This window comes from Odocoileus virginianus, chromosome 8 (assembly GCF_023699985.2).
Source record: "Odocoileus virginianus isolate 20LAN1187 ecotype Illinois chromosome 8, Ovbor_1.2, whole genome shotgun sequence".
Classification (NCBI taxonomy): Eukaryota; Metazoa; Chordata; class Mammalia; order Artiodactyla; family Cervidae; genus Odocoileus; species Odocoileus virginianus.
In genome coordinates, this window is record NC_069681.1 from 79734045 (window position 1) to 79761005 (window position 26961).

Here is a 26961-nt window from a genome sequence, read left to right on the forward strand (position 1 = left end):
TGATCATAAATTTCAATGGTTTAGTTTCTGAATGATAAACTTCATGTTCCCCTTCTTTGTTTCAGTATTAGTGTTATTTCTTAATACTTTTGTTTCTTCAATATTGATTCCATTAATATTTCTAACACAGTTGTTTTTTGATTGAAAATTCAGCTTCCTTTATCAAGTAAAAGATTACTGAAAACCTAATGTAAGCTGAAAATTTTGCAGCTATGTGTAAGGGACTGAATATTGGTGAAATTAAAGGAGGCTTTATTGGAGTATAGTTTGAGCCATACTGTATAACTTAGAGATGAAACTTGATTTATTGAGTATTTGAAAGTGTAATGCTTCTATTGTCAACAAATAATATTAATAGATGACTTTAATAAGGTAATAATTTCTATTTTTATATTTGTCCATGATTCTTTGATACTCGTACCTTTGTTGTGTTTTAATCTGTGAAAGCCATACTTGAGCTTAGTTACTGCCGCATTTTCTTTAACTGATACTTTCCTATTTTTTATCATTACCTTGTAGGCAATTGCATTGCCTCCTATTGCAAAGTGGCCTTATCAGAATGGCTTCACCCTAAACACTTGGTTTCGTATGGATCCATTAAATAACATTAATGTTGATAAGGACAAACCTTATCTTTATTGGTAAGTTATATATTTAATTTTAGTACTTTTGACTTAAGCATTTCAATTTTAAAAAATATGTAACACAGTTTCAAGGCAACATAGTATGTAGAATAAGTAAATAAATATGTTAAACCTATAAAGATACAGTTATGTCAGTTTATTCATTTTTTGCTGTTGATTCTAGGCTATCTGCTCTACTATTCCCGCCCCCCCCCCCCAATTCCATTTTAAGAATAAAGTGTTATAGACCTTCTGTCTCGAGTCTGCACATATCAATTGTATGTTCTGAGTGAAGATGCTGATCAAGAAGAGAAAATGAGAAACAAACTACTGTCAGATTTCTTTCACTTTGCCTTTTGACTTACATGGTTCTGTGAGCACAATTAATCTATGCTTTGAAATACTGATTTTGATAACCATGTGCTGCTGCTGCTGCTAAGTTGCTTTCAGTCGTGTCTGACTCTGTGCGACACCATAGACGGCAGCCCACCAGGGTCCTCTGTCCCTGGGATTCTCCAGGCTAGAATACTGGAGTGGGTTGCCATGTCCTTCTCCAATGCATGCATGTATGCTAAGTCGCTTCAGTTGTGTCCGACTCTGTGCGACCCTATGGACAGCAGCCCACCAGGCTCCGCTGTCCACGGGATTCTCTAGGCAAGAATACTGGAGTGGGTTGCCATTTCCTTCTCCAGATAACCATGTGCGAGGTTATAATTAGATAAGATTAATTATTTAGTAGATAACTAACAGAAAGGGTGGATCATCCCAACAATGGGTTCACCTGTAAGACTCAGAACTTGGTCATTTTAGATTACCAATAATGCCAAGTCATAAAACATCAAACTTTCATTTATTACCTTACTATGTAGTAGGCATTATAAATGCTTACTTGTATTACATCATTTAATACTTATAGTGCTCTGAAATAAGATTGCTCGAGTTTAAGTCCTGCCTTTACCACTCACAGTTTATCCTGTGCTTTGGTGTCTTCAGCTGTAAAATGAGAATAATAATAGTACCTATCATGTAGGATTTAATGGTAGCATAATATTTTATGTGCTTTTTATATAATGACTAGTTCAGAAATGTGAGTGTTGAAAAATGTGAGCTATTGATAGGTTGTAGACTCTACTGCAGAAAGATTACATATGGATAGTATGTATGGATAATATGAGAGAGAGTTTTAACGAACATTTGAACTTCCAAACATAAATGGGGTTGAACTTCCAAAAGATCATTTTGGGAGATCATACTTTTATTGCAGTAGTACTGTCATTTGTCAGAACATTTACAGGTTTTTATGTGTGATTAAATAAACAGCTGGAGGACTATTTCTCTGGAAGAAAATAACTCTTATTTCTTAGTCACATCTTTTTTTCTTTTTTTCTGTTTTAGACAGTACATGTACTCCTTTGCTTGATTTTGCTTGATTACCTACCTTTTTTTCCAAACTTGGCTCTCCCTTTTTTTGTAAATTTGTAAGCTGTTTTCAGAGATATAATAGAATTAAAGAGCAAGTTGTTTTTGGAAACATTAACTGTGTATATGATTTCTGTATATGCTAATCCAGGTGATCATTGAAAGTTTATGAAATCTACTTGGTAGCCTTTTATTGACCATTAATTTGATTTTATGTATTTGTGTTACTTTATGTATTTGTGAAATTGAAATGTTAAAAGATTCTATAGTCTTCTGTTTTCCCAACTTAAATTTCTTCTTTTATTTCTAAAGTTTTCCTGTTTTAGTCTTTATTGGTACCTGTAATACCCTTTCTACTCTGTAGGTATGCAAGTTTTATTTTTATAATTGTGTTTTATATTATTTATATTATAGTAATCTTCAGGTATATTGTTCTTTGTAGCAGAGGATATTATACTACTTTCAGTTTTCTTTGCAGTTTTCGTACTAGCAAAGGAGTTGGTTACTCTGCTCATTTTGTTGGCAATTGTTTGATCGTTACATCCCTGAAGTCCAAAGGAAAAGGTTTTCAGCACTGTGTGAAATATGATTTTCAACCACGCAAGGTATGTATAAGTAAATCATCTATTGAGAGTAATGCAATTCACCATTCCCACTATCTTAAAACTTAACTATTGTGACTTCCATAATATTCTCTTTTATTGGTTTTCTCATGACTCCTATCTCTTATCTCTGTCTACATTTTCTTTGTACTTTTATGTCTAACTTTTGACATAAAAAGATCAGTTTCCTGACCTCTTGCAGTGTCTGTTTCTCTTATTCACTCTCTCATTCGCTGTCGTGCTGTGATATATTCTGTGATATTCTTTCCATGAAGTCTCAGCATATTTATTGAGTGCCAGACACTGTTGTAGGCACAGGAGAGATGACAGTGAACAAAACAAACAACATCCTTTCTTTTGTGAAGTTTTTTTTTTCCCCCCAGGAATTTTTGTTCAGTTTCAGGGCATATACTACCCCATATCCACAGGAACCCATCCTAACAGATTTGGAACTCATGTAAGATGGAGGGACTGCTTCATTTCTTTTTCTTTCTTTTTTGTTATCCCATGTGTATTGTGCCACATACTGAAGAAAATACTATTTTGAATGGGGTTCTCAGATATATACCTTTAATTTTTACATGAGTCTAATAAAAAATTTTCCCTTATGTAAGGGATAATTTAATTTTTATTTGTATTAAATGATGGCAATTTAGCAATAATTCACTAATATATTAGAAAATAGCTTAAAAGCAATGATTTTAAATAAATGTATACATTAGAAGGGGATTTCTTTTTTTCTTGATACAAATCCCACTTATTTTCATATGATTCTCATTGTCTCTCCTCTAGAAATTCTGATTTATTAGATTTGGGATGAGACCTAGGCAGTATTTGTCAAATGTGTCAAATTATTTTGAATTTTAGTGGGAATTTGTTAGAAATACTGATCCTTGGACTTATTTTCATGGCAGGAATATATATGAGTTGTTAACAAAGGCTCTATATGATTTTTCTCATCAGACAGGTTTGAGAAACAGTGCTTCAAATAGTAGAAATAAGAAACTTAAGAATCAAATAAAATTACCATTAATTAATAAAAAGAAGTTTAACCTGATTGTTCTCTATCTCTCTTTTTTCTCTCTCTTTCTATGTCTTTACATTGCTGCCTTTTGAGAAATACATTCCCATTTGTAACAAATCTCTCTCTCTCTCTCTCTCTATATATATATATATATATATATATGTATATATATGTGTGTGTACATATATCTTGGTAGGATCATGGAGTGAAGTGGGTCTTGAAAGGCCTTCTGTAAAGATTTTTATAAAATCTTGAAAGTCATAAGTATTTTATTTTGTGCTAAATTGCTTCAGTGGTGTCCAACTGCTTGCAACCCTATGAAGTGTAGCTTGCCAGGCTCCTCCGTTCATGGGATTCTCCAGGCAAGAATACTGGAGTGGGTTGCCATGATCTTCTCCAGGGGATCTTCCTGACTTAAGGATCAAACCCATGGTTCTTAAATTTCCGACTTTGGGAGGCTGGTTCTTACTGTTTGATTAGTCAAGATAATTCCACTCTCTTATTTTTTCCCTTTGTGTAGTTTTCTCAGATGATACCCTAGCTAAGTTGTTATCCTTCCTAATAAGAAGTTTAGTTGGACTATCAAGAAGTGTTTTCCTAGTGCTATCACTTATCCAGATGTTTGACCTTGTGGAAATGAATGTAAATGATTAGCATATTACCTCATGTGTAGTAACGTGCTCAATTTGTACTAACTACTATTGATATTTGTATAAGTATCATGTTATATTTTTCTACTGAATTCTTAATATAGTCCTTTTTTATTGTTCCTGTGAGTATCTTTCTTTTATACTGCTATTTTTGAGTCTCAAACTAAATGCAGACCTCAGTGTACATTTATAGTATCAGTATACATACACACTCTCCAAGTTTATTCCTGTTTCCTTTAGTCAAAAACTATCAAGTCAAAACTTGGGCTTTTTTGGTTCAAAAAGTCACTTGTCTGTTATCTGTAGAGTACATCTTGATTTTCCTAAGGAAAGAAAATAGAAAAGTTTATTTTCTTACAATTAAGTATTATTCATTTTGAGATCATTCCTTAAATTGTGTATTCATTTATTCACCCATTTAATCTTACATGTTGATGTTATGACCAAAAGCAAATTCCAAACTTAATTATGTGGCTAATAATTGGCTACCTTTGTTAATTAATTAAGTTGGTTACCACTACCCATTTAAGTGAAAAATTGGAAACCTTTTTAGATTCCCTTTTTAAAATTAGCACCTCAAGGCAGTTCTGTTAACTAGTTCCTGTCCCCCCCTTTTAGAATTACCAATGCCTTTATCTTAATGGCATCACTCACTCGATGGACATGAGTTTGAGCAAGGTCAGGGAGATAATAGAGGAGCCTGGCGTGCTTCAGTCTGTGGCATAGCAAAGAGTCGGACACGACTGAGCATCTGAACAACAGCAGCTCTTGGTCCTAACAGTCTCACATCCTCACTGCTGTCAGTTATGTTCCTATGCTATGGAGATGATCATGTCACTTTTCTGCTTTAAATTCTTTAGTGATACTGCGCTTCAGTTCAGTCGCTCAGTTGTGTCCGACTCTGTGATCCCATGCACTGCAGCACTCCAGGCCTCCCTGCCCATCACCAACTCCCAGAGCCTGCTCAAACTCATGTCCATTGAGTTAGTGATGCCATCCAGCCATCTCATCCTCTGTCGTCCCCTTCTCCTCCTGCCCTCAATCTTTCCCAGTGTCAGGGTCTTTTCCAGTGAGTCAGTTCTTTGCGTCAGGTGGCCAGTGTATTGGAGCCTGAGCTTCATCATCTGTCCTTCCAGTGAATATTCAGGACTGATTTCCTTTAGAATGGACTAGTTGGAGTCTTCTTGCTGTCCAAGGGACTCTCAAGAGTCTTCTCCAACACCACAGTTCAAAAGCATCAATTCTTCAGCGCTCAGCTTTCTTTATAGTCCAATTCTCAATCCATACATGACTACTGGAAAAACCATAGCTTTGACTACACAGACCTTTGTTGGCAAAGTAATGTCTCTGCTTTTTAATATGCTGTCTAGTTTGGTCATAACTTTTCTTCCAAGGAGCAAGTGTCTTTTCATTTCATGGCTGCAATCACCATCTGCAGTGATTTTGGAGCCCTCAAAAATAAAGTCACTGTTTCCATTGTTTCCCCATCTATTAGCTATGAAGTGATGGGACCAGATGTCATGATCTTAGTTTTCTGAATGTTGAGTTTTAAGCTAACTTTTTCACTCTCCTCTTTCACTTTCATCAAGAGGCTGCTTAGTTCTTTGCTTTCTGCCATAAGTGTGGTGTCATCTGCATATTGGAGGTGATTGATTTTTCACCTGGCAATCTTGATTCCAGCTTGTGCTTCATCCAGTTCAGCATTGCTCATGATGTACTCTGCATACAAATTAAATAAGCAGGGTGACGATATACAGCCTTGGCGTACTCCTTTCCCGATTTGGAACCAGTCTGTTGTTCCATGTCTAGTTCTTAATGTTGCTTCTTTACCTGCATACAGATTTCTCAGGAGGCAAGTCGGGTGGTCTGGTATTCCCATCTCTCTAAGAATTACCCACAGTTTATTGTGATCCACAGAGTCAAAGGCTTTGGCATGGTCAATAAAGCAGAAATAGATGTTTTTCTGGAACTCTCTTGCTTTTTCGATGATCCAACAGATGTTGGCAATTTGATCTCTGGTTCCTCTGCCTTTTCTAAATCCAGCTTGAACATCTGGAAGTTCACGGTTCATGTACTGTGGAAGCCTGGTTGGAGGATTTTAAGCATTACTTTGGTAGCCTGTGAGATGAGTGCAATCGTGTGGTAGTTTGAACGTTGTTTGACCTTGCCTTTCTTTGGGATTGGAATGAAAACTGACCTTGTCCAGTTGACCTGACATTTTTTTGTAACTGAGGAAGAATGTCGTTTTGTGTTAATTTTATTTTGTGAGTTTTTTAGTGTACTATTTTATTTTGTAAATCAAAATGAGGAAAATTAATTTTTGTTCAAAGTATTTCAGGTACCTTGAAAAAATAATATTTTAGTGGTTGAAAATTACTGTTATGGCTTTATAAATATCATGCAAATTAAGTATGAAATAATTGAATAGTGTTTTTAAGTAATCTCAGAACAAGTTTGTGTTTTATATTTTTATGTTTGGGGGTAAAATGAGTCTAAATCCTTCCTTACTGGTGAAAGAATCTGTTCAAACACCTGTAAATTGTTTGTATTTTTCTGTTGTTTAGAAATGATGTTTATATATTATCTGAAATATGCTATTATCTGAAGCAGACTTTTATCTGAATTAGACTAAAGATTAGATTCACAAATTGTTAGAGAACTTAAACCATCTCATGTCAGAATGCTTTTTGTTGACACTAGTAACTATAAAATTAGAGCTCAGTATAAACTTATTCCTTGATTCTCAATTTATCGTCATATACTGCTAAGTTAGAATATATAACTACTCTTAGATTTAATAATTCTACACTGTGAAAATGAAATTATCTCAATCTTAGTATAGCTGTTAAAATGGTGTTCCTCTGACAGATTTTGCCTGACAATGCAATCCAGAGTAGAATCTTACATTATTCTTTCTCAGTTTACAATGTCCTTTTCTATCCACAGTCATCAACATGGTTTTATAATGCTGTATTTGTTTACTTGTCTAATGTATGGATCCTTCCACTGCTCCCTAAATTCCAGGGAATCTTGAATAAATAAATCTTGACCTATGATCTGTCTGTCAAAACTGTCAGTTTGCCTGACACACTGCCAATATTATTAAATGAATGACAACAAACATAATTATGTTTCCACAATTTTGGGATCTTGGTATAGTAAAAGAATATCAGTCTAGGGCTCCAAAGGTTCTTGCTCTATTTCCATCACACATTTATTCTCTATTAATAATTTCTGTCATCTGTAAAATGAGAAATGGGAGAGGGAATTTGACATATTTGTAGTGGATTATCATTAATATTCCTTTAAGTAAGTTTTTGTAGTGTGGGATAAATGTTATGATTGCCTTTAAACAATTATAACCAAACATTACATATTGATTTCCTTTTTTTTTTTTCATTTAAGTGGTACATGATCAGCATTGTCCACATTTACAATCGTTGGAGAAACAGTGAAATTCGGTGTTATGTTAATGGACAGCTGGTATCATATGGTGATATGGCTTGGCATGTTAACACAAATGATGTAAGTTTTTATTTATCTGTATTTTAATGTATTTGAGTGTTTGATATATCACTGATTATAGCATGAATTGAATAATATAATTGGTAGAAACTAGCTTTATTTTGAAGTTTTTTTCTATTAAGTGAATTTTGCCTTAATTTAGAATAATTAAATTGCTAAAAGACACAACTGGTGATAGAAAAAAAAATTGGTTGGGTAGATTATTAAGTTTTAGGTCAAAATTTAATTGCAATATTGTGTTAGTTTCAGAATCTCAAGCATTAAAAGATGTGTATTATACTTTATTTTGATGTGAAAGGAGTACCTTAAATAGAATAAATATGTACAGTATGTTAATATTGTTTATTAGATTAATGGTGGTAAATACTGTGGAGGAAGGTTCAGTGGGAATAAATACAGAAAGTGTAGGTGTAGGGAAGGGAGAAGCCAGATCGTCCAGAGATGGCCTTAGTGTTGAGACCAGAGAAAGCCATGTGGGTGTTTGCAAGAAATACCCCCTTCAGTGGAAACATGAGTGCAAAGGCTTTGGGGCAGAAGTGAAAAGTTCATCTTGGTTTTTATATTTCTTTAAAGTTTATTATTTTTTCTTTAAAGGCTCAAACAATTTTTCACCATTGAGGATAATGTTTGCTGTGGGTTTGTCATATGTAGCTTTTATTATGTTGAGGTATGTTCCTTCTATCCCTGCTTTCTGGAGAGTTTTTATCATAAATGGATGTTGAATTTTGTCAAAGGCTTTTTCTGCATCTATTAAGATAATCATATGGTTTTCATCTTTCAATTTGTTAATGTGGTGTATTACATTGATTTGCGGATATTAAAGAATCCTTGCATTCCTGGGATAAAGCCCACTTGGTCATGATGTATGATCTTTTTAATATGTTGTTGGATTCTGTTTGCTAGAATATTTTTTGAGGATTCTTGCATCTATGTTGATCAGTGATATTGGCCTGTAGTTTTCTTTTTTCATGGCATCTTTGTCTGGTTTTCGTATTAGGGTGATGGTGGCCTCATATAATGAGTTTGGAAGTTTACCTTCCTCTGCAATTTTCCGGAAGAGTTTGTGTAAGATAGGTGTTAGCTCTTCTCTAAATTTTTGGTAGAATTCTGCTGTAAAGCTGTCTGGTCCTGGGCTTTTGTCTGCTGGAAGAGTTCTGATTATGGTTTCAATTTCCGTGCTTGTGATGGGTTTGTTAAGATCTTCTATTTCTTCCTGGTTCAGTTTTGGAAAGTTATACTTTTCTAAGAATTTTTCCATTTCTTCCAAGTTGTCCATTTTATTGGCAAATAGTTGCTGATAGTAGTCTCTTATGATCCATTGTATTTCTGTGTTGTCTGTTGTGATCTCTCCATTTTCGTTTCTAATTTTGTTGATTTGATTATTCTTCCTTTGTTTCTTGATGAGTCTGGCTAACTGTCAATTTTATTTATCTTCTCAAAGAACCAGCTTTTAGCTTTGTTGATTTTTGCTATGGTCTCTTTTGTTTCTTTTGCATTTATTTCTGCCCTAATTTTTAAGATTTCTTTCTTTCTACTAACCCTGGGGTTCTTCATTTCTTCCTTCTCTAGTTGCTTTAGTTGTAGAGTTAGGTTATTTATTTGGCTTTTTTCTTGTTTCTTGAGGTAGGCCTGTAATGCTATGAACTTCCCCTTAGCACTGCTTTTATAGTGTGCCATAGATTTTGGGTTGTTGTGTTTTCATTTGTTTCTGTGCATATTTTGATTTCTTTTTTGATTTCTTCTATGATTGATTGGTTATTCAGAAGCATGTTGTTTAGCCTCCATATGTTGGAATTACTAATAGTTTTTTTCCTGTAATTGAGGTCTAATCTTACTGCATTGTGGTCAGAAAAGATGATCGGAATGATTTCAATTTTTTGAATTGACCAAGGCTAGATTTATGGCACAGGATGTCATCTATCCTGGAGAAGCTTCCATGTGCACTTGAGAAGAAGGTGGAATTGATTGTTTTGGGGTGAAATGTCCTATAGATATCAATTAGGCCTAGCTGGTCCATTGTGTCTTTTAAAGTTTGTGTTTCCTTGTTAATTTTCTGTTTAGTTGATCTATCCATAGGTGTGAGTGGGGTATTAAAGTCTCCCACTGTTATTGTGTTACTGTTAATTTTCCCTTTCATACTTGTTAGCATTTGCCTTACATATTGCAGTACTCCTATGTTGGTTGCATATATATTTATAATTGTTACATCTTCTTCTTGGATTGATCCTTTGATCATTATGTAGTGTCCTTCTTTGTCTCTTTTCACAGCCTTTATTTTAAAGTCTTATTTTATCTGATATGAGTATTTCTAGTCCTGCTTTTTTTTTTTTGGTCTCCATTTACGTGAAATATCTTTTTCCAGCCCTTCACTTTCAGTCTGTATGTGTCCCTTGTTTTGAGGTGGGTCTCTTGTAGACAGCATATATAGGGGTCTTGCTTTTGTATCCATTCAGCCAGTCTTTGTCTTTTGGTTGGGGCATTCAACCCATTTACATTTAAGGTAATTATTGATAAGTATGGTCCCGTTGCCATTTACTCTGTTGTTTTGGGTTCAAGTTTATACACCCTTTCTGTGTTTCCTGTCTAGAGAAGATCCTTTAGCATTTATTTAAGAGCTGGTTTGGTAGTACTGAATTCTCTCAGCTTTTACTTGTCTGTAAAGCTTTTGAGTTCTCCTTCATATCTGAATGAGATCCTTGCTGGGTACAATCATCTGGGTTGTAGATTATTCTCTTTCATTACCTTAAGTATGTCCTGCCATTCCCTTCTGGCCTGAAGAGTTTCTATTGAATGATCAGCTGTTATCCTTATGGGAATCCCCTTGTGTGTTATTCTTTGTTTCTCCCTTGCTGCTTTTAATATTTGTTCTTTGTGTCTGATCTTTGTTAATTTGATTATCATGTGTCTTGGGGTGTTTTGCCTTGAGTTTATCCTGTTTGGGACTCTCTGGGTTTCTTGGACTTGTGTGACTATTTCCTTTCCCATTTTAGGGAAGTTTTCAACTGTTATCTCCTCGAGTATTTTCTCATAGCCTTTCTTTTGAAAGCATTTGCCCTAAAGTCAGGAACAAGCAAGGTTACCCACCCTCACCACTACTATTCAACATAGTTTTGGAAGTTTTGGCCATAGCAGTCAGAGCAGAAAAAGAAATAAAAGGAATCCAGATTGGAAAAGAAGAAGTAAAACGCTCACTGTTGGCAGATGACATGGTCCTCTACATAGAAAACTGTAAAGACTCTACCAGAAAATTACCAGAGCTAATCAATGAATATAGTAAAGTTGTAGGATATAAAATTAACACAGAGAAATCCCTTGCATTCCTATACACTAACAATGAAAAAAAAGAAAGAGAAATTAAGGAAACAATACCATTCACCATTGCAATGAAAAAAATAAAATACTTAGGAATATATCTACCTAAAGAAACATAAGACCTATATATAGAAAACTATAAAACACTGATGAAAGAAATCAAAGAGGACACAAATAGATGGAGAAATATACCATGTTGATGGATTTGAAGAATCAATATAGTGAAAATGAGTATACTAACCAAAGCAATCTATAGATTCAATGCAGTCCCTATCAAGCTACCAACGGTATTTTTCACAGAACTAAAACAATTTCACAATTTGTATGGAAATACAAAAAGCCTTGAATAGCCAAAGCAATCTTGAGAAAGAAGAATGGAACTGGAGGAGTCAACTTGCCTGACTTCAGGCTCTACTGCAAAGCCACAGTCATCAAGACAGTATGGTACTAGCACAAAGACAGAAATATAGATCAATGGGACAGAATAGAAAGCCTAGAGATAAATCCACACATCTATGGACACCTTATCTTCAACAGAGGAGGCAAGAATATACAATGACGAAAAGACAACCTCTTTAACAAGTGGTGCTGGGGAAACTGGTCAAACACTTGTAAAAGAATGAAACTAGAACACTTTCTAACACCATACACAAAAATAAACTCAAAATGGATTAAAGATCTAAATGTAAGACCAGAAACTATAAAACTCCTAGAGAACATAGGCAAAACTCTCTGACATAAACCACAGCAGGATCCTCTATGACCCACGTCCTAGAATATTGGAAATAAAAGCAAAAATAAACAAATGGAACCTAATTATACTGAAAAGCTTTTGCACAACAAAGGAAACTATAAGCAATGTGCAAAGACAGCATTCAAAATGGGAGAAAATAATCGCAAACAAGGCAACTGATAAAGAATTAATCTCAAAAATATACAAGCAACTCTTGCAACTCAATTCCAGAAAAATAAATGACCTAATCAAAAAATGGGCCAAGGAACTGAACAGACCCTTCTCCAAAGAAAACATACAGATGGCTAACAAAAACATGAAAAGAAGCTCAACATCACTCATTATCAGAGAAATGCAAATCAAAACCACAATGAGGTACCATTTCATGCCAGTCAGAATGGCTATTATCCAAAAGTCCTCAAGCAATAAATGCTGGAGAGGGTGTGGAGAAACGGGAACCCTCTTACACTGTTGGTGGGAATACAAACTAGTACAGGCACTATGGAGAACAATGTGGAGATTCCTTAAAAAACTGGAAATAGAACTGCCATATTGATCCTGCTGCTGGGCATACACACTGAGGAAACCAGAATTGACAGAGACGCGTGCACCCCAATGTTGATCACTGCACTGTTTATAATAGCTAGGACATGGAAGCAACCTGGATGTCCATCAACAGATGAATGGATAAGGAAGCTGTGGTACATATACACAATGGAATACTACTCAGCCATTAAAAAGGATACATTTGAATCAGTTCTAATGAGATGGATGAAACTGGAGCCTATTATACAGAGTGAAGTAAGCTAGAAAGAAAAACACCAATACAGTACTAACACATATATATGGAATTTAGAAAGATGGTAACAAGAACCCTATATGCAAAACAGAAAAAGAGACTCAGATGTATAGAATAGACTTTTGGACTCTATGAGAGAAGTCAAGGGTGGGATGATCTGAGAGAATAGCATTGAAACATGTATATTTTCAAGTGTGAAACAGATCACCAGTCCAGGTTGGATACATGAGACAAGTGCTCAGGGCTGGTGCACTGGGATGACCCAGAGGGATGGGATGGGGAGGGTGGTGGGAGGGAGGTTCAGGATGGGGAACACATGTAAATCCATGGCTGATTCATGTCAGTGTATGGCAAAAACCACTACAATATTGTAAAGCAATTAGCCTCCAACTAAAATAAATAAAATAAAAAAATAAAGGCTCAAACAAAACAAAAAAATCAAAGAATCTGTGACCAAAGCAAGTTGTAGATTGCAAAGTTTGAAAATATTTACTATCTGTTCCTTTATAGGAATAGTTTGCTTGTTCTGTCCTAGAAACTTATAGTTGGGTCATAGTCAATACATATTTATGAGAATAGTTTTTTCCATAATTAGAATATTCAGTGAAATTCTGCTTCATATTTGCCTTCCAGAGGGGACAGTCTTTTTATTATAGAGTGATCTTATTGACTGCCATTGACTCTATAGTCATATTTTAAAAAAGAAAGGAAACAAGGACTGATTTTTTAATTGTTTGCAATAATATTCCAAGAAATGGAGATGCCTGGAGAATAACACACACACACATGCACACATACATTATGTAGTCTGTTCTACAGTTCCTGTACTTTTACTTAACGATTAGGTACTCTATGAGGAGTTTCTCCTTTGGACCTCATTCACAATTTTTCGGTTATTTTATTGAGGCATCAAAGGGATGCCATACATACATAATGTCTTGCTTGTAGAATAACCTGTGAGAATGGGAAGTGAATAGTCACTAGTTTTGGTCTGGATAGATAGGGCCATGTGTTAGGTGAGATGTAAGAATTAGAGGTGGGAAGGATCTTGTTAAATGTGGTTTCTTAGGTGCTAAACTCCCCAGATGCAGAGCATTGTATAATACCATCTGCTTTTGTCAGCAGATTTTGGTAATTATTGTTTATTTGATTCTGCATTATACCAATTCATCTAAAAGAAGAAAGTGATTTTTCTTTGTGTCTTTAACTTAGTGTAGAGAAGTAGAGAAATATATCCATAATGGAGAAATGAGGTAGAATTAAAAAATTTTGGTCCAGTGTGTTTATGGCTAAATTTGAAAGAGTCATTCTTTTGATTCAGGTAACTATCTATGGACAATTACAAATCATTATAGTGTAAAAATAAGTTATACTTTTGTAAATAAATAGTTTTAATCTCTTTTGCTTTTAACTGTAGAATTTGGAAAGTTGGTCAAGTGATTATAGAATAGTCATTGTTTGTTTGCTTGCCCATAAATATGAAACATTTGACTGATTAACTTTCCCCAAAAAATCTTTAGTCTTTTTTTTTATTATTTAAATAATCCATAGAGTCTTAATTGTTGGTTTCTTCTGTTATTATTATTATGCTTTATGGTATACTGACCATGAAGGCAAATATCCTTAAATATTTTGTCATTGCAAAATAAAACATTGGATTTTTTTATGACTTTTTAAAAATAGAGCTATGACAAGTGCTTTCTCGGATCTTCAGAAACTGCTGATGCAAATAGGGTGTTCTGTGGTCAGCTTGGTGCCGTGTATGTGTTCAGTGAAGCCCTCAACCCTGCACAGATATTTGCAATTCATCAGTTAGGACCTGGATATAAGGTAGGAAGATCATCTTATTATAAATTCTATGGAAAGTTATAGGTGTGAAATGTGAAATACTATACACAATTTAGTATATAATGATAGGTTTTCTTCAATGTAGTTTAAAAGTCATCTGTGTATTTTGGAACTGAGTCATTAGTTTGTTTCATTTTGTTTCAAAGGTGTTTTTTTCTCTTTTTAACTATTTTCCCCTTCCCTTCCTGAACTTTTTTTTATTCTTTAGAATGTTTTCTAATGATGAAGCCATAGCTTTTGTTGACATAATTCTTAAATAATAAATTTTGTAAAACCATATTGCTTAACATGATATTTAAAATCTCAAATTACAAGATATATGAATTATATTATGAACAAATATTAGAGATAACCCAAATAGAATAGTTAATGATTTTGAAGGAAAATGATGTAAAATATTAAATGTAGCTGGAACTATTGAGTGTTAGCTTCTATTTTTTTGCTTGTTCTTTGCTGTTGCACGGAAGTGGGCAGAGTAGTGCATATTGTAATTTTGCAAGACTAATTATTTAGTGTGATTTACCATATTTTCTTGTTTTTTTTACTTTAAAAACAAAGATTTATTTAAGCAAGATATTGCATTCACTGGGCAGTACACCTGGCTGGGGAAATATATGAGTTTTGTGTAAGTCACATTTGGAATTGTGATATCCCAAACTGTATGGAGTTGAGAGAGAATACTACAGTGTAATTCAAAACATTTATAATTCTGAAGATCTTTCATGGAAGAATTGTTTTTCCTTTTTAAAACTTAGTGTTTAAATAATCAGTGTGAAGATTGTGCTATGGGAAAGGGAGTACTAAACATTAAAAATATTTCTCCTTATGCCTTTGCATTTTTGCATTAATATTTCTGTTTAAAATTTTATGTTCTATATTGGACATGTAAATGACAATTTGAATTTACCCTTATGAAAAGATATTTCTATTCTCAGTGATTTTAATAACCATAATAGTATTGAATGACAGTAGTGTTGTCATTTTTATGTCAAGGTGACAGTACTGGCTGCCATCTTTTGTCCATTTTGTTTTGCTATCTATAGAAGTGAATTTGTGCTTGTTACAGCCACTTTTTCTTCCATGAATACTTTTGTTGAATTTGAGTCCTAGTTATGCCATGTGTTGAGTGTGCATGGAATTGTCTCTGTAATTCAAATTTTTGAGTTAATATGCAACATGCCTTCCTTTCATACTTCTTTTCCTTATTCCATTTAAATATTTGAAGTTGGTTTCTTCAGGCACTAACAGAATGATATTAAGTTGGGTGACAAACTAGTGAAATATAAATAAAGTAGAAAATCAAGAAAATACAGCTTAAAAAGCCATAAATCTAGTGTGATTGCTATAATGAAACTTCAGAATTGGTGGGAGCTTATTAGCAGCAAAGGAAAAAAAAAAAGGATTAAACATTAGCAGGTATTAACTCTCTCTTTCAGAAAGGAGCAAATATTGTTCTGAACTACTTTACAAACTAAGCAGTTTGTCACAGCAGCCCTTTCTTATCACATTATTTTATACCAATGGTGAAAATAAGTAGTAACTCTTTGTCACCTTGTTCTATATGCAAGTACTCATGTGATAAAGATATATTCCTTGAACTTTAGCATAGACAACAGAGTATATGTCATCATCTGCATCAGAGTCAGAACCTTTAAAAGAGAATGCTTCTCAGGATGTCCCCTGGTGGTCCAGTGGTTAAGACCCTATGCTTCCAGTTGCAGGGGGCACAGGTTCAATCCCTGGTCAGGGAATTAAGATCCTACATACTGTGCGGCCTGCACCCCCTGGCCCCCCCCAAAAAAAGTCCCAGAATTAAAGTAATACATTAAGAAAATGAGAAAGAAAGTGCCTTTTGGGCATTTCATGAAAAAAATTTCAAGTTTTGAAAGTTGCCAGTCTGTAGGCTTAGCCTATGGATTTCATTATTATTAATGGAGATTAACTGTTAAGTTCATGGGTGTGTGCACTTCCTCATCTTGTGAATTTAAAAAGTACAGTACCATCAGGACAGGCACCTGCAAAAATTTTGATATTGAAACTATTTCTGGAAATTTAGAAAATTAAGGAAGGGTGCAGAGGATGCAAATTAAGATCAGATTGTGTTATGACATGGGACAAAGCTGAGGTGGCTCACACAATATAGTCTCGGTTTCCTTGGTAAGTAGGAGGCAAAGTCACTTCCTGTGAGAGAAGGGGTAACAGGTTGTAGTGGAAATTTTAAGGTATGTCAGTCAGTCAGTTCAGTAGCTCAGTTGTGTCTGACTCTTTATGACCCCATGGACTGCAGCACGCCAGGCTTCCCTATCCATCACCAGCTGCCAGAGCTTGCCCAAACTCATGTCCATTGAGTCAGTAATGATATCTAACCATCCCATCCTCTATCATCCCCTTTTTCTCCTGCCTTCAGCCTTTCCCAGCATCAGGGTCTTTTCTAAGGAGTCAGTTCTTCACATCAGGTGGCCAGAGTATTAGAGCTTCAGCTTCAGAATATTCAGGACTGATTTCCTTTAGGATTGACTGATTTGGTCTCCTGGCCGACTGAGGGACTCTTAAGAGTCTCCTCCAACACCACAGTTCAAAAGCATCAATTCTTTGGCACTCAGCCTTCTTTATAGTCCAGTTGTCAACATCCATGCATGACAACTGGAAAAACCATAGCTTTGTCTAGACCGATCTTTGTCAGCAAAGTAATGTCTCTGCTTTTTAATATATTGTCTAGGTTGGTCATAGCTTTTCTTCCAAGGAGCAAGCATCTTTTAATTTCATAGCTGCAATCACCATCTGCAGTTATTTTGGGGCCCAGGAAAATAAAGCCAGTCATTGTTTCCGTTGTTTCCCCATCTATTTGCTATCAAGTGATGGGACCGGATGCCATGGTCTTAGTTTTCTGAATGTTGAGTTTTAAGCCAGCTTTTTCACTGTCTCACTTTCCTTTTTTCCTTTGCCTTTTACTTCTCTTCTTTGCTCAGCTATTTGTAAGCCCTCCTCAGACAACCATTTTTCCTTTCTTTTTCTTGCAGATGATTTTGATATCTGCCTCCTGTACAGTGGCACAAACCTCAGTCCATAGTTCTTCAGGCACTGTATCAGATCAAATCCCTTGAATCTGTTTGTCATTTCCACTGTATAATCATAAGGGATTTGATTTAGGTCATAAACTGTATGGTCTAGTGGTTTTCACTACTTTCTTCAATTTAAATCTGCAGTGTGCAGTAAGGAGTTCATGATCTGAGCCACAGTCAGCTCCCAGTCTTGTTTTTGCTGGCTGTATAGAGCTTCTCCACCTTCGGCTGCAAGGAGTATAATCAATCAGATTTTGGTAGGGTATGTTAGTTAGTTGGCATTTGGTTTAAATTAAAAATGAAGCTTATATCATTAGTTGTTATATAATAACACAATGTTTGTGTTTTTTGCCTCAAAATGTCTGCAGAAAAGAGACACCAGAGAAAGCATTATAATGGTCAGACCATATTGTCTGTGATTTGGAGCTTAATGTAGATAGCATGTCAACATCTGGGCTTTGAAATAAATAAGTTAATTCTATCCACAAATAATGTCTTCACATCATCTATACCATGAAACCTGTCTCAAGTGATTTTCATCTGTAGATCATTAGAGTGCTAGGCAGTTTTCTTTATCTGAAATGCCTGATTTTAAGCACTGTAACTTGTCAGTGAATATTTTGTACCTGGTTATCTTTGGTAAACAGAAAATGAGGTAGGATATCACTGATTAATTAAATAAATCATTAAGTTTGTGAGTAATTAATGGAATACAGAATTTCTCACTGTAACTTTTTCTAGTTTAGTAAAGTTGTATCTCATCTGGTAAAGAATCTGCCTGCAGTGCAGGAGACCCAGTTCAGTTCTTGGGTCGGGAAGATCCTCTGGAGAGGGGATAGGCTGCATACTCTAGTATTCTTGTGCTTCCCTGGCAAAGAATCTGCCTGCAATTTGGGAGACCTGGGTTCAATCCCTGGGTTGGAAAGATACACTGGAGAAGGAAAAGGCTACCCACTCCAGTATTTTGGCCTGGAGAATTCTAAGAGTCAGAGACAACTAAGCAACTTTCACTTTTCACTCTTGAGTTAGATTGATTTTGGAGCTCCGTTTGATTGCAGTTTTTTAGTTGCTTTCAAGGTTAAGAGTCATCTATAATATAAGATGGCATTTTGACATAAACTTGCAAAACAGATGTTTACAGAGTTTAGATATTTTATAATCATTACTGGAGATTTCCTAATTATGAAATAAATATGTGGAAAACAATTAATCTTCATTTGCTGTATATTTCAGTATTTAGTTTTGTGTTCTGTCTTCCATTCAAGAAAATGGTAGCATCATGATTTTTAACAGTTTATTATATCAAGATGAAGATCTAACTGATAGGGGGAAATGTATAAGACAACCATCAGAATTAAAAGTCACTTTGGAGATTTTTCAGTACTTATATGGAAGAGAAAGTTCCTAAGAAACTGATGTTCCCACAGATAACCATATACAAAGTCTGGACATAATGCAGAAGACATCAGAGCCTTGGAGACTGAATATAAAGCAGGCAAGTTATAGAGGAGAGTCAAAACATGGAACCAGGAGGTAGTCAGCATGGGCTGAGTTCCTCATTTTTTATATTGATAGACAAACTTCCTGGCTAGAAAAAATAAGGTAACAAGCATTGGGGCAGCCAGCAATACAGGATGAATAATAGGCCCTTAGAAAAGAGGCAGTCATAAAATGAATTTTGTGTTAACAACTGAAAGAAAACAGTTGAAGTGTGTGACTGACCCATGAAACCGTGTATGATCATGATAAATGGATACTAGATTGTAAATAACAGTTCAAGAAATGAACTGACATCTGAGATGCCACACATAGAAAAAAAATGACAGTCTGTAATCATATCTAAAAGAGAAAATGATCCACTGAAACAAAAGCATCAGGATATTTCAGAATATAGTCTCCACAGGATAATATCCAAAATGTCCAGCATATCATCACAAATTATTCATCCTATGAAAAGTCAGGAAAATGTGGCTTATTTTCAAGGGAAGAGAAAATTAGCACATACCAACTCCAGGATAACCTAGAATTGTTTAATTGTCACATGAGGACTTTTAGAGACTTTTTGTAACTAATAGGGTAAAAGAAAGTGCTTGTAATGAATCAATAGGTGGAAATTATCAACTTCAACATACAAATATCAATGGAAATTTTGGAACTTAAAAATATATCTCAGGTAAAAAAGAAATCCACTCTTACTTATTAGCAGAAAGAAAAATGAACATGGACATGAAAGAGATATAAATGAACTTGGATATAGATTGATTGAACGTTAGAAGAGAGGTAGAAAAGATGGGGGGATCAAGAACCAAAGAGTTGTATGGGTGCAACCTTAAAATATAGTATGCAAAATGATGAATTAAAAATTCACGTTTGAAGGTAAGACAAGAAGAATTTAAACATAAGATTTTTCTCTGATCTCTGGACTCCTTTCTCCCTTATAGTATGATTGTGCATTTGCATTATGCATTAACCGTACCTTGCCCATGGCAGAAATACCTGCTCAACCCTAAAGATCAGTTTTTCTTCTTCTATTGCCATCTCCTTAGAATCCACAAGGAGTCAGAGGAATCTACTGTAATATCTCTCTACTCCATTTCCATCATTTTTTCCTTTTGAGGAACTGTTTATATGTAGTTTTTTTTTTCTTTTTTTTTTTCTGGTCTCATGCTTATTTCCTTTTGCTGACTTATACATGTATTTATGTCCAATACATTTGCAAATTAAATTTTTATCGAAATAAAAACCTCTGAGTAATAGGTACTTAATGTGCCTATGAAGTATGGTTACATAAATTCACTATGTAAAATAGAGAAACTATTTTTAAACTATAATATTTTAAATGATTTTCCTTTTTAACCAGTTTCTTTTGAAAGATATATGCATATGCAAAATATGCTACCATTTTACAAGTTAATTGCATTTCTTTTTTGAAATTGCCTGCAGGGTCAGTTTTTAAGTGACACAAGGAAACAGTTCTCATTACTTTAGAGATAAACTGTATTTTTGATGAAAGATGGTTTTATGATGGCCTCAGGTCTTTTATTTTATTCTTTTTCCCCAAATTAAATCAATCCCTTGAGGATGACAGTTTGCCTTCAAAAATATAATTTAAAATTCTATAGAATTCAGTTGGTAGTGGGAATGCAAAGCCAGCTCCAGAAAGCCCTGAGTCGCATCATCATCTCCCCAAGAACTTCAGCTGCCTCAACTGGCCCCAGTCGTTATTGCAACCATGAGCATCTAGGCGCCGGCACAACCCAGCAGTACCACCAGGAGCAGTGGCCCTGGTCACCTTACATCTTCAATAACTGTGCACAGAAGTAAGAATCTCATCACAAGGAGAAATGAATACAACATTTCAGCAACAAGAAATGAATGAGTGGTTCAGACCTCAAGTACTTGCTCTCCACCCCTTGTTTGCTGTTTAGTTGGCTAAGCTGTGTAACTCCCTTATGACCCCATGGGCTGTAGCTCGCCAGTCTCCCCTGTCTGGGGTTTTCCAGGCAAGAATACTGGAGTGGGTGGCCATCTTTTACCCCTTAACCAGATAGTAAAACTGTTCCTTGCACTACAGTCCCTGAGCAGGCTCGAGTTTTTATTATCTTTACCTAAAGACTCTTCAATGATGGCAAACACGTTTGTTGTTGTTGTTGTTTGTTTTTTTAAAGCCTGTTTTGTAAATACACCTTTTTGTTTCATATCTGTTCAAGTTGAAATTTTTAAGAACCTCATTTTCAATTTGTAATAAAAGTTTACGGTGTAATTTTTTTTCCTAAAAATGTCAACAAATTGCAAGCACCTGTTAATAAAGGTCTTTTTAAAACCCTTTAGATTCTGCAATTATTTTTAAAACCCTAGATATAAGGAATATTTTGAGTGTTGGAATATATGTGTAAATAGTTCTGAGAGGACTCTTTTGCAAAATACAACACTCATTTGGTCATATTTGTTAAGGTATATTTGCTTTAAAATACCAGGCATATTACTTTATAGCTATAGTATATTTAGAATGCTAGACTTTCCACGAATGGAAAGAAAACTATTCTGTATGTCTTTCCAAAGTTCTAGTTTTATTCCCTCAATGCATTGCCTTCAGCAGAGTCTTATTTTTTTTCCCATATTCAAATAATTCTTACCCATTGGTCATAAAATGGTTAATTCCTACCAGATTTTTATCTAGTTAATGTACTAACAACTTTCTCCTCTGCCAACTCTGATTAATAAAGCTACCTAGTGTTCTCTTAGGGGAAATAATATAATCTAATGTCATTCCTCCTTGTTCAGAGATGTCCAGTTACTATTTTTAAAGTGTCATTATAAGCTTAGAGATTTAAGTATATTTAAGGTGTTTCAACCAATTGTAGTTACTGTGTTTTTCTTTAAGAAATGCAGATTGCTCCAACTCTGGGCAATTCATATCCCTTCTAGTTGGTCCCTTAGTCCTTTTGACATTACTCTTTGGTCTTTCATAACATCCTTACTATTTGCTATGACGATATTTCTGTCTCATCCTGAACATTTTATAGTTTCAGCCCTGGAGTCAGTCATTACTCCAGTAATCTCTAGTTTTTATGAATGGGAAATGTAAAGATTGTCTTGATCTCCTCTTAGTTAAATATGTATCCCTTTTCTTCCACTTTGAGAGTTCTTATTGACAAGTACACATATTGTTATAGAATTAGAAAAGCCCATAATTACACAAGTAACAGTCTAAGAATAGCAGTGCAAACACTATCCTACTGATAACTGAAAACACTTAAAAGCTTGTTTTGCATATGCTCTATTTTCCTTGCCATTTTAAAATTTTGAGGTATATTATGGGCTGACTTGTGGTTCCCCCAAAATTCATATGTTTAAATTCCAACTCCCAGTATCAGAATGTGTCTATATTTGGAGATAGGGTCTTTAAAGAGGTAATGTTAAGTGCAGTCATTAGGGTGGGTCCTGATACAATATGAATATTGTGCTTATAAGCAAAGGAACTTAGGATACAGACACTCACAGATTACCATGTTAAGGCCCAGGGAGGAAAGTGGGTCATTTACAAGCCAAGGAGAGAGGCTTGGGAGAGGGTTCAGAAGAATCCAACCCTGCTGAAACTTTGAACTTGGATTTCTAGCCTCGAGAATTGTGAGAAAATAAATTTTTGTTGTTTAGGCTACTCAGACTTTGATGTTTTGTTATGACAGTCATAGAAAACTAAATATAAGAGATTAGCTTGACTGATTCATGTCAATGCATGACAAAAACCACTACAATATTGTAAAGTAATTAGCCTCTAACTAATAAAAATAAATGAAAAAAAAAAAAAGAGATTAGCTACATTGTGAGTCACGTAGTTATTACATATTGTTGTTGTTGTCCAGTTACTCAGTTGTGTCCAACTCTTTGCAACCCAATGGACTGCAGCACACCAGGCTTCCCTGTCCTTCACCATCTCCCGGAGCTTGCTGAAACTCATGTCCATTTAGTCTGTGATGCCATCCTACCATCTCATCCTCTGTCGTCCCCTTCTCCTGCCTTCTGTCTTTCCCAGCACTGAACTTTTCTAATGAGTCAGCTCTTCACATCAGGTGGCCAAAGTATTGGAGTTTCAGTTTCAACATCAGTCCTTCCAGTGACTATTCAGGACTGATTTCTCTAGGATTGACTAGTTTGAAACTCCTTGCAGTCCAAGGGTCTCTCAAGAGTCTTCTCCAATACCACAGTTCAAAAGCATCAATTCTTTGGCACTCAGCCTTCTTTATGGTCCAACTCTTACATCCATACATGACCACTGGAGAAACCATAGCTTTGACTAGAGGGACCTTTGTTGGCAAAATAATGTGTCTACTTTTTAATATGCTGTCTAGGTTGATCATAGCTTTTCTTCCAAGGAGCAAGTGTCTTTTAATTTCATGGCTGCAGTCACCATCTGCATGATTTTGGAGCCCAAGAAGTCTGTCACTGTTTCCATGGTTTCCCCATCTGTTTGCTATGAAATGATGGGACCGTATGCCATGATCTTCATTTTTGGAATGTTGAATTTTAAGCCAGCTTTTTCACCTTCCTCTTTCACTTTCATCAAAAGACTCTTTAGTTCCTCTTTGCTTTCTGACATAACGGTGGTGTCATCTGTGTATCTGAGGTTATTGCTGTTTCTCCCAGCAATCTTGATTCCAGCTTGTGCTTCATCATTTAACATGATGTCCTCTGCATATATGTTAAATAAGCAGGGTGGCAATATACAGCCTTGATGTATTACGTATTATCCTCCTTCTTTTTAAATTCTTAGTCATAGTTTTATGAGTATATATTTGATACTCATCACAGTCCTTACATTTATCTGTCTTGCGTGTGCTGTGCTGTGTCGCTCAGTCATGTCCGACTCTTTCTGACCCTGTGGACTATAGCCCGCCAGGCTCCTCTGTCCATGGGGATTCTCTAGGCAACAATAATGGAGTGGGTTGTCGTGCCCTCTTCCAGGTGTTCTTCCCAACCCAGGGATCGAACCCAGGCCTCCCGCACTGCAGGTGGATTCTTTACTGTCTGAGCCACCAGGGGAGCCCATTCTGTTTTACCTATCTGAAGCTAATTATATAGTTTATTCCTCAGGAGGGACTTATGAGAATAATGTTTTTGAGAGCTACATTTCCATATTAGTTTATCAAGAGCCATTATGTTTGACAGCCATTTGCTTGACTATATCTTGACTGACATTTCTTTGTACCACTTAAACATGTTGCTGATTTTCTTCTGGCTTTAAGTGTTTTGTTCAAAGGACTATGTTTTGTTTTTGTTTTTTTACTTTTTTAAAACTTTTTTCTTTAAATTCAGCAGTTTTGCTGGATAATTCTTGGTTATCCTGAGTTGATTTCTCAGTTAAGTGATAGGCACTTTCAGTATGCAGTTTTGCATGTTTTTGTATTACAAGGAATTTTGGATACTATCTACTGTTTGTTCTATTTCATTGCTTTTGTTTTCTTCAGAGACTTGACTATACTTGTTTGGTTTACTTTGCTTATCTTTAATATTTGTCACTGTCTCTTGAATTTTCATCTTTTTTTCTTTCTCATTCTTAAATTTAAAAAGAAAGTGAAACTTACAGAAAAATTACAAGCGCAGTTGTAAGATAAATTTCTCCCCTGACCTGTTTAAGAGTATTGCTGACATACTGCCCTGTCTTCCTTGACTATCGTGTTTATACAAACAAGAATATTCTTTTACAGAATTTCTAACATCAGTCTGTTAATACCATTTAATTCTCAGATCCTGTTAGAATTTTGCTAATTGACCCATAATGCCCTTTATAGGAAAATTATCTAGTTCACAGCAGTTATATTATAATGTATCTTTTGTCTGCTCAATAGAACAGTTTCTTATTCATATTATAATGTATCTTTTGTCTGCTCAATAGAACAGTTTCTTATTCTTTGTCTCCCATATCTGGATAGCTCTGTTGGGTGAACACCCTCCTCACCCCTGTAGGACTTTGACACCATGATGCTTCCTTGTGTGGTTATGCTCCTGACTTTGCTCAGGGCCCTGCTATGCTTCTGGCCACTGCAACTCATCTTTCCTCCTAGTGCCAACTCCTGCCTTGTTTGCCCTTCCTGTTAGCTTTATGATTTTTCAGGAAGGCAGGGGAAATAACAAGAGGAAAAGAGCTTCATTTAACTTTTTATTTTTATTTTTTTTGAACACCAAAACCATTTTGTGTTGGGGTATAGCCAATTAAAAATATTGTGACAGTTTCAGATGAATAGTGAAGGGACTCAGCCAACATATACCTGTATCCATTCTCCTCCAAAACCACCTCCCATCCAGGCTGGAACATTATATTGAGCAGAGTTCCACATGCTATACAATAGGTTTTTGTTGGTTATACATTTTAAATACAACAGTGTATATATGACCTAAACTATCCATTCCCCAGGCAGCCATAAGTTTATTTGTGTAACAGCTTTACTGAGGTATAATTTACATATATGCAATTCACTCACTTGAAAAATGAATTATCCAGTGGTTTTAGTAATGCAGCTATCAACATAGGGAATTGTAGAGCATTTTACCATCTCAGAAAGAAACCTTGTACCCTTTAGCTATCACCTTTTTATCCTCTCAGTCTACCTCATTCCTAAGCAGTCACTAATCTTATTTCTCTTTCTATAGATTTGCCTATTCTGGGCATTTCATGTAAATTTTGAAATTGGGAAATGCTGGATCTCTGTCATTTCCACATGAATTTTAGGATCAGCTTGTTAATTTCTGGGGTAAAAAATCACAAAACAGTAACAACAAAACCCAGTTGGGATTTTTAGAGACAGTATTGAATCTTCAGATCAATTAGGGGACATTTACTAACTACACGATGGTAAGTCTTTCAATCCTTGAACATGGATGGCTTTAGATTTATTTGTGTCTTCATAATTTCTTTCAAAGATGTTTTGTACTTTTTCAGTTCAGTCAGTCCAGTCACTCAGTCATGTCTGCCTCTTTCCAACCCCATTAACTGCAACATGCCAGGCCTCACTATCCACCACCAACTTCCAGAGTTTACCCAGACTCATGTCCATTGACTCGGTGATGCCATCCAACCATCTCATCCTCTGTCGTCCCCTTCTCCTCCCACCTTCAATCTTTCCCAGCATCAGGATCTTTTCAAATGAGTCAGCTCTTCGCATCAGGTGGCCAAAGTATTGGAGTTTCAGCTTCAGCATCAGTCCTTCCAATGAATACTCAGGACTGATTTCCTTTGGGATTGACTGGTTGGATCTCCTTGCAGTCCAAGGGACTCTCCAACACCACAGTTAAGAAGCATCCGTTCTTCAGCACTCAGCTTTCTTTATAGTCCGACTCTCACATCCATACATGACTACTGGAAAAACCATAGCCTTGACTAGACAGACCTCTGTTGGCAAAGTAATGTCTCTGCTTTTTAACATACTGTCAATGTTGATCATAACTTTTCTTCCAAGGAGCAAGTATCTTTTAATTTCATGGCTTCAGTCACCATCTGCAGGGATTTTGGAGCCCAAAAAGTAAAGTCTGCCACTGTTTCCCCAACTATTAGCCATGAAGTGATGGGGCCGGATGCCACAATCTTAAGTTTTTTGAATGTTGAGCTTTAGGCCAACTTTTTCACTCTCCTCTTTCACTTTCATCAAGAGGCTCTTTATTCCTTTTTGCCATAAGTCAAATGCCAGAATTCTTGGACTTCTTCTGTTAAATGTATTCTCTAGTATTTTATTATTTTGGTGCTGACAGAGTTGTTTTTAAATATTATGTTTGGATTTTTTTTGCTAATATGTACAGTAGATTTTTGTATTTCAATGCTGTATACTGCAATCTTGCTGAATTTATTCGCACTAATAGTTTGTGTGTG

General features: G+C 35.4%; 1 protein-coding gene across 7 annotated transcripts in view; it reads left to right on the forward strand.

Annotated features, from left to right (window-relative positions):
- NBEA (neurobeachin) overlaps positions 1–26961 on the forward strand; it is a 642892-nt gene that overhangs the window by 102734 nt on the left and 513197 nt on the right. For all 7 annotated transcript variants that reach the window (XM_070471793.1, XM_070471794.1, XM_070471796.1 and 4 more), the window contains exons 5-8: positions 520–641; positions 2521–2647; positions 7724–7843; positions 14371–14517. In XM_070471793.1, the coding sequence (XP_070327894.1) occupies positions 520–641; positions 2521–2647; positions 7724–7843; positions 14371–14517 (516 nt within the window). The remainder of the gene's footprint in view (positions 1–519; positions 642–2520; positions 2648–7723; positions 7844–14370; positions 14518–26961) is intronic.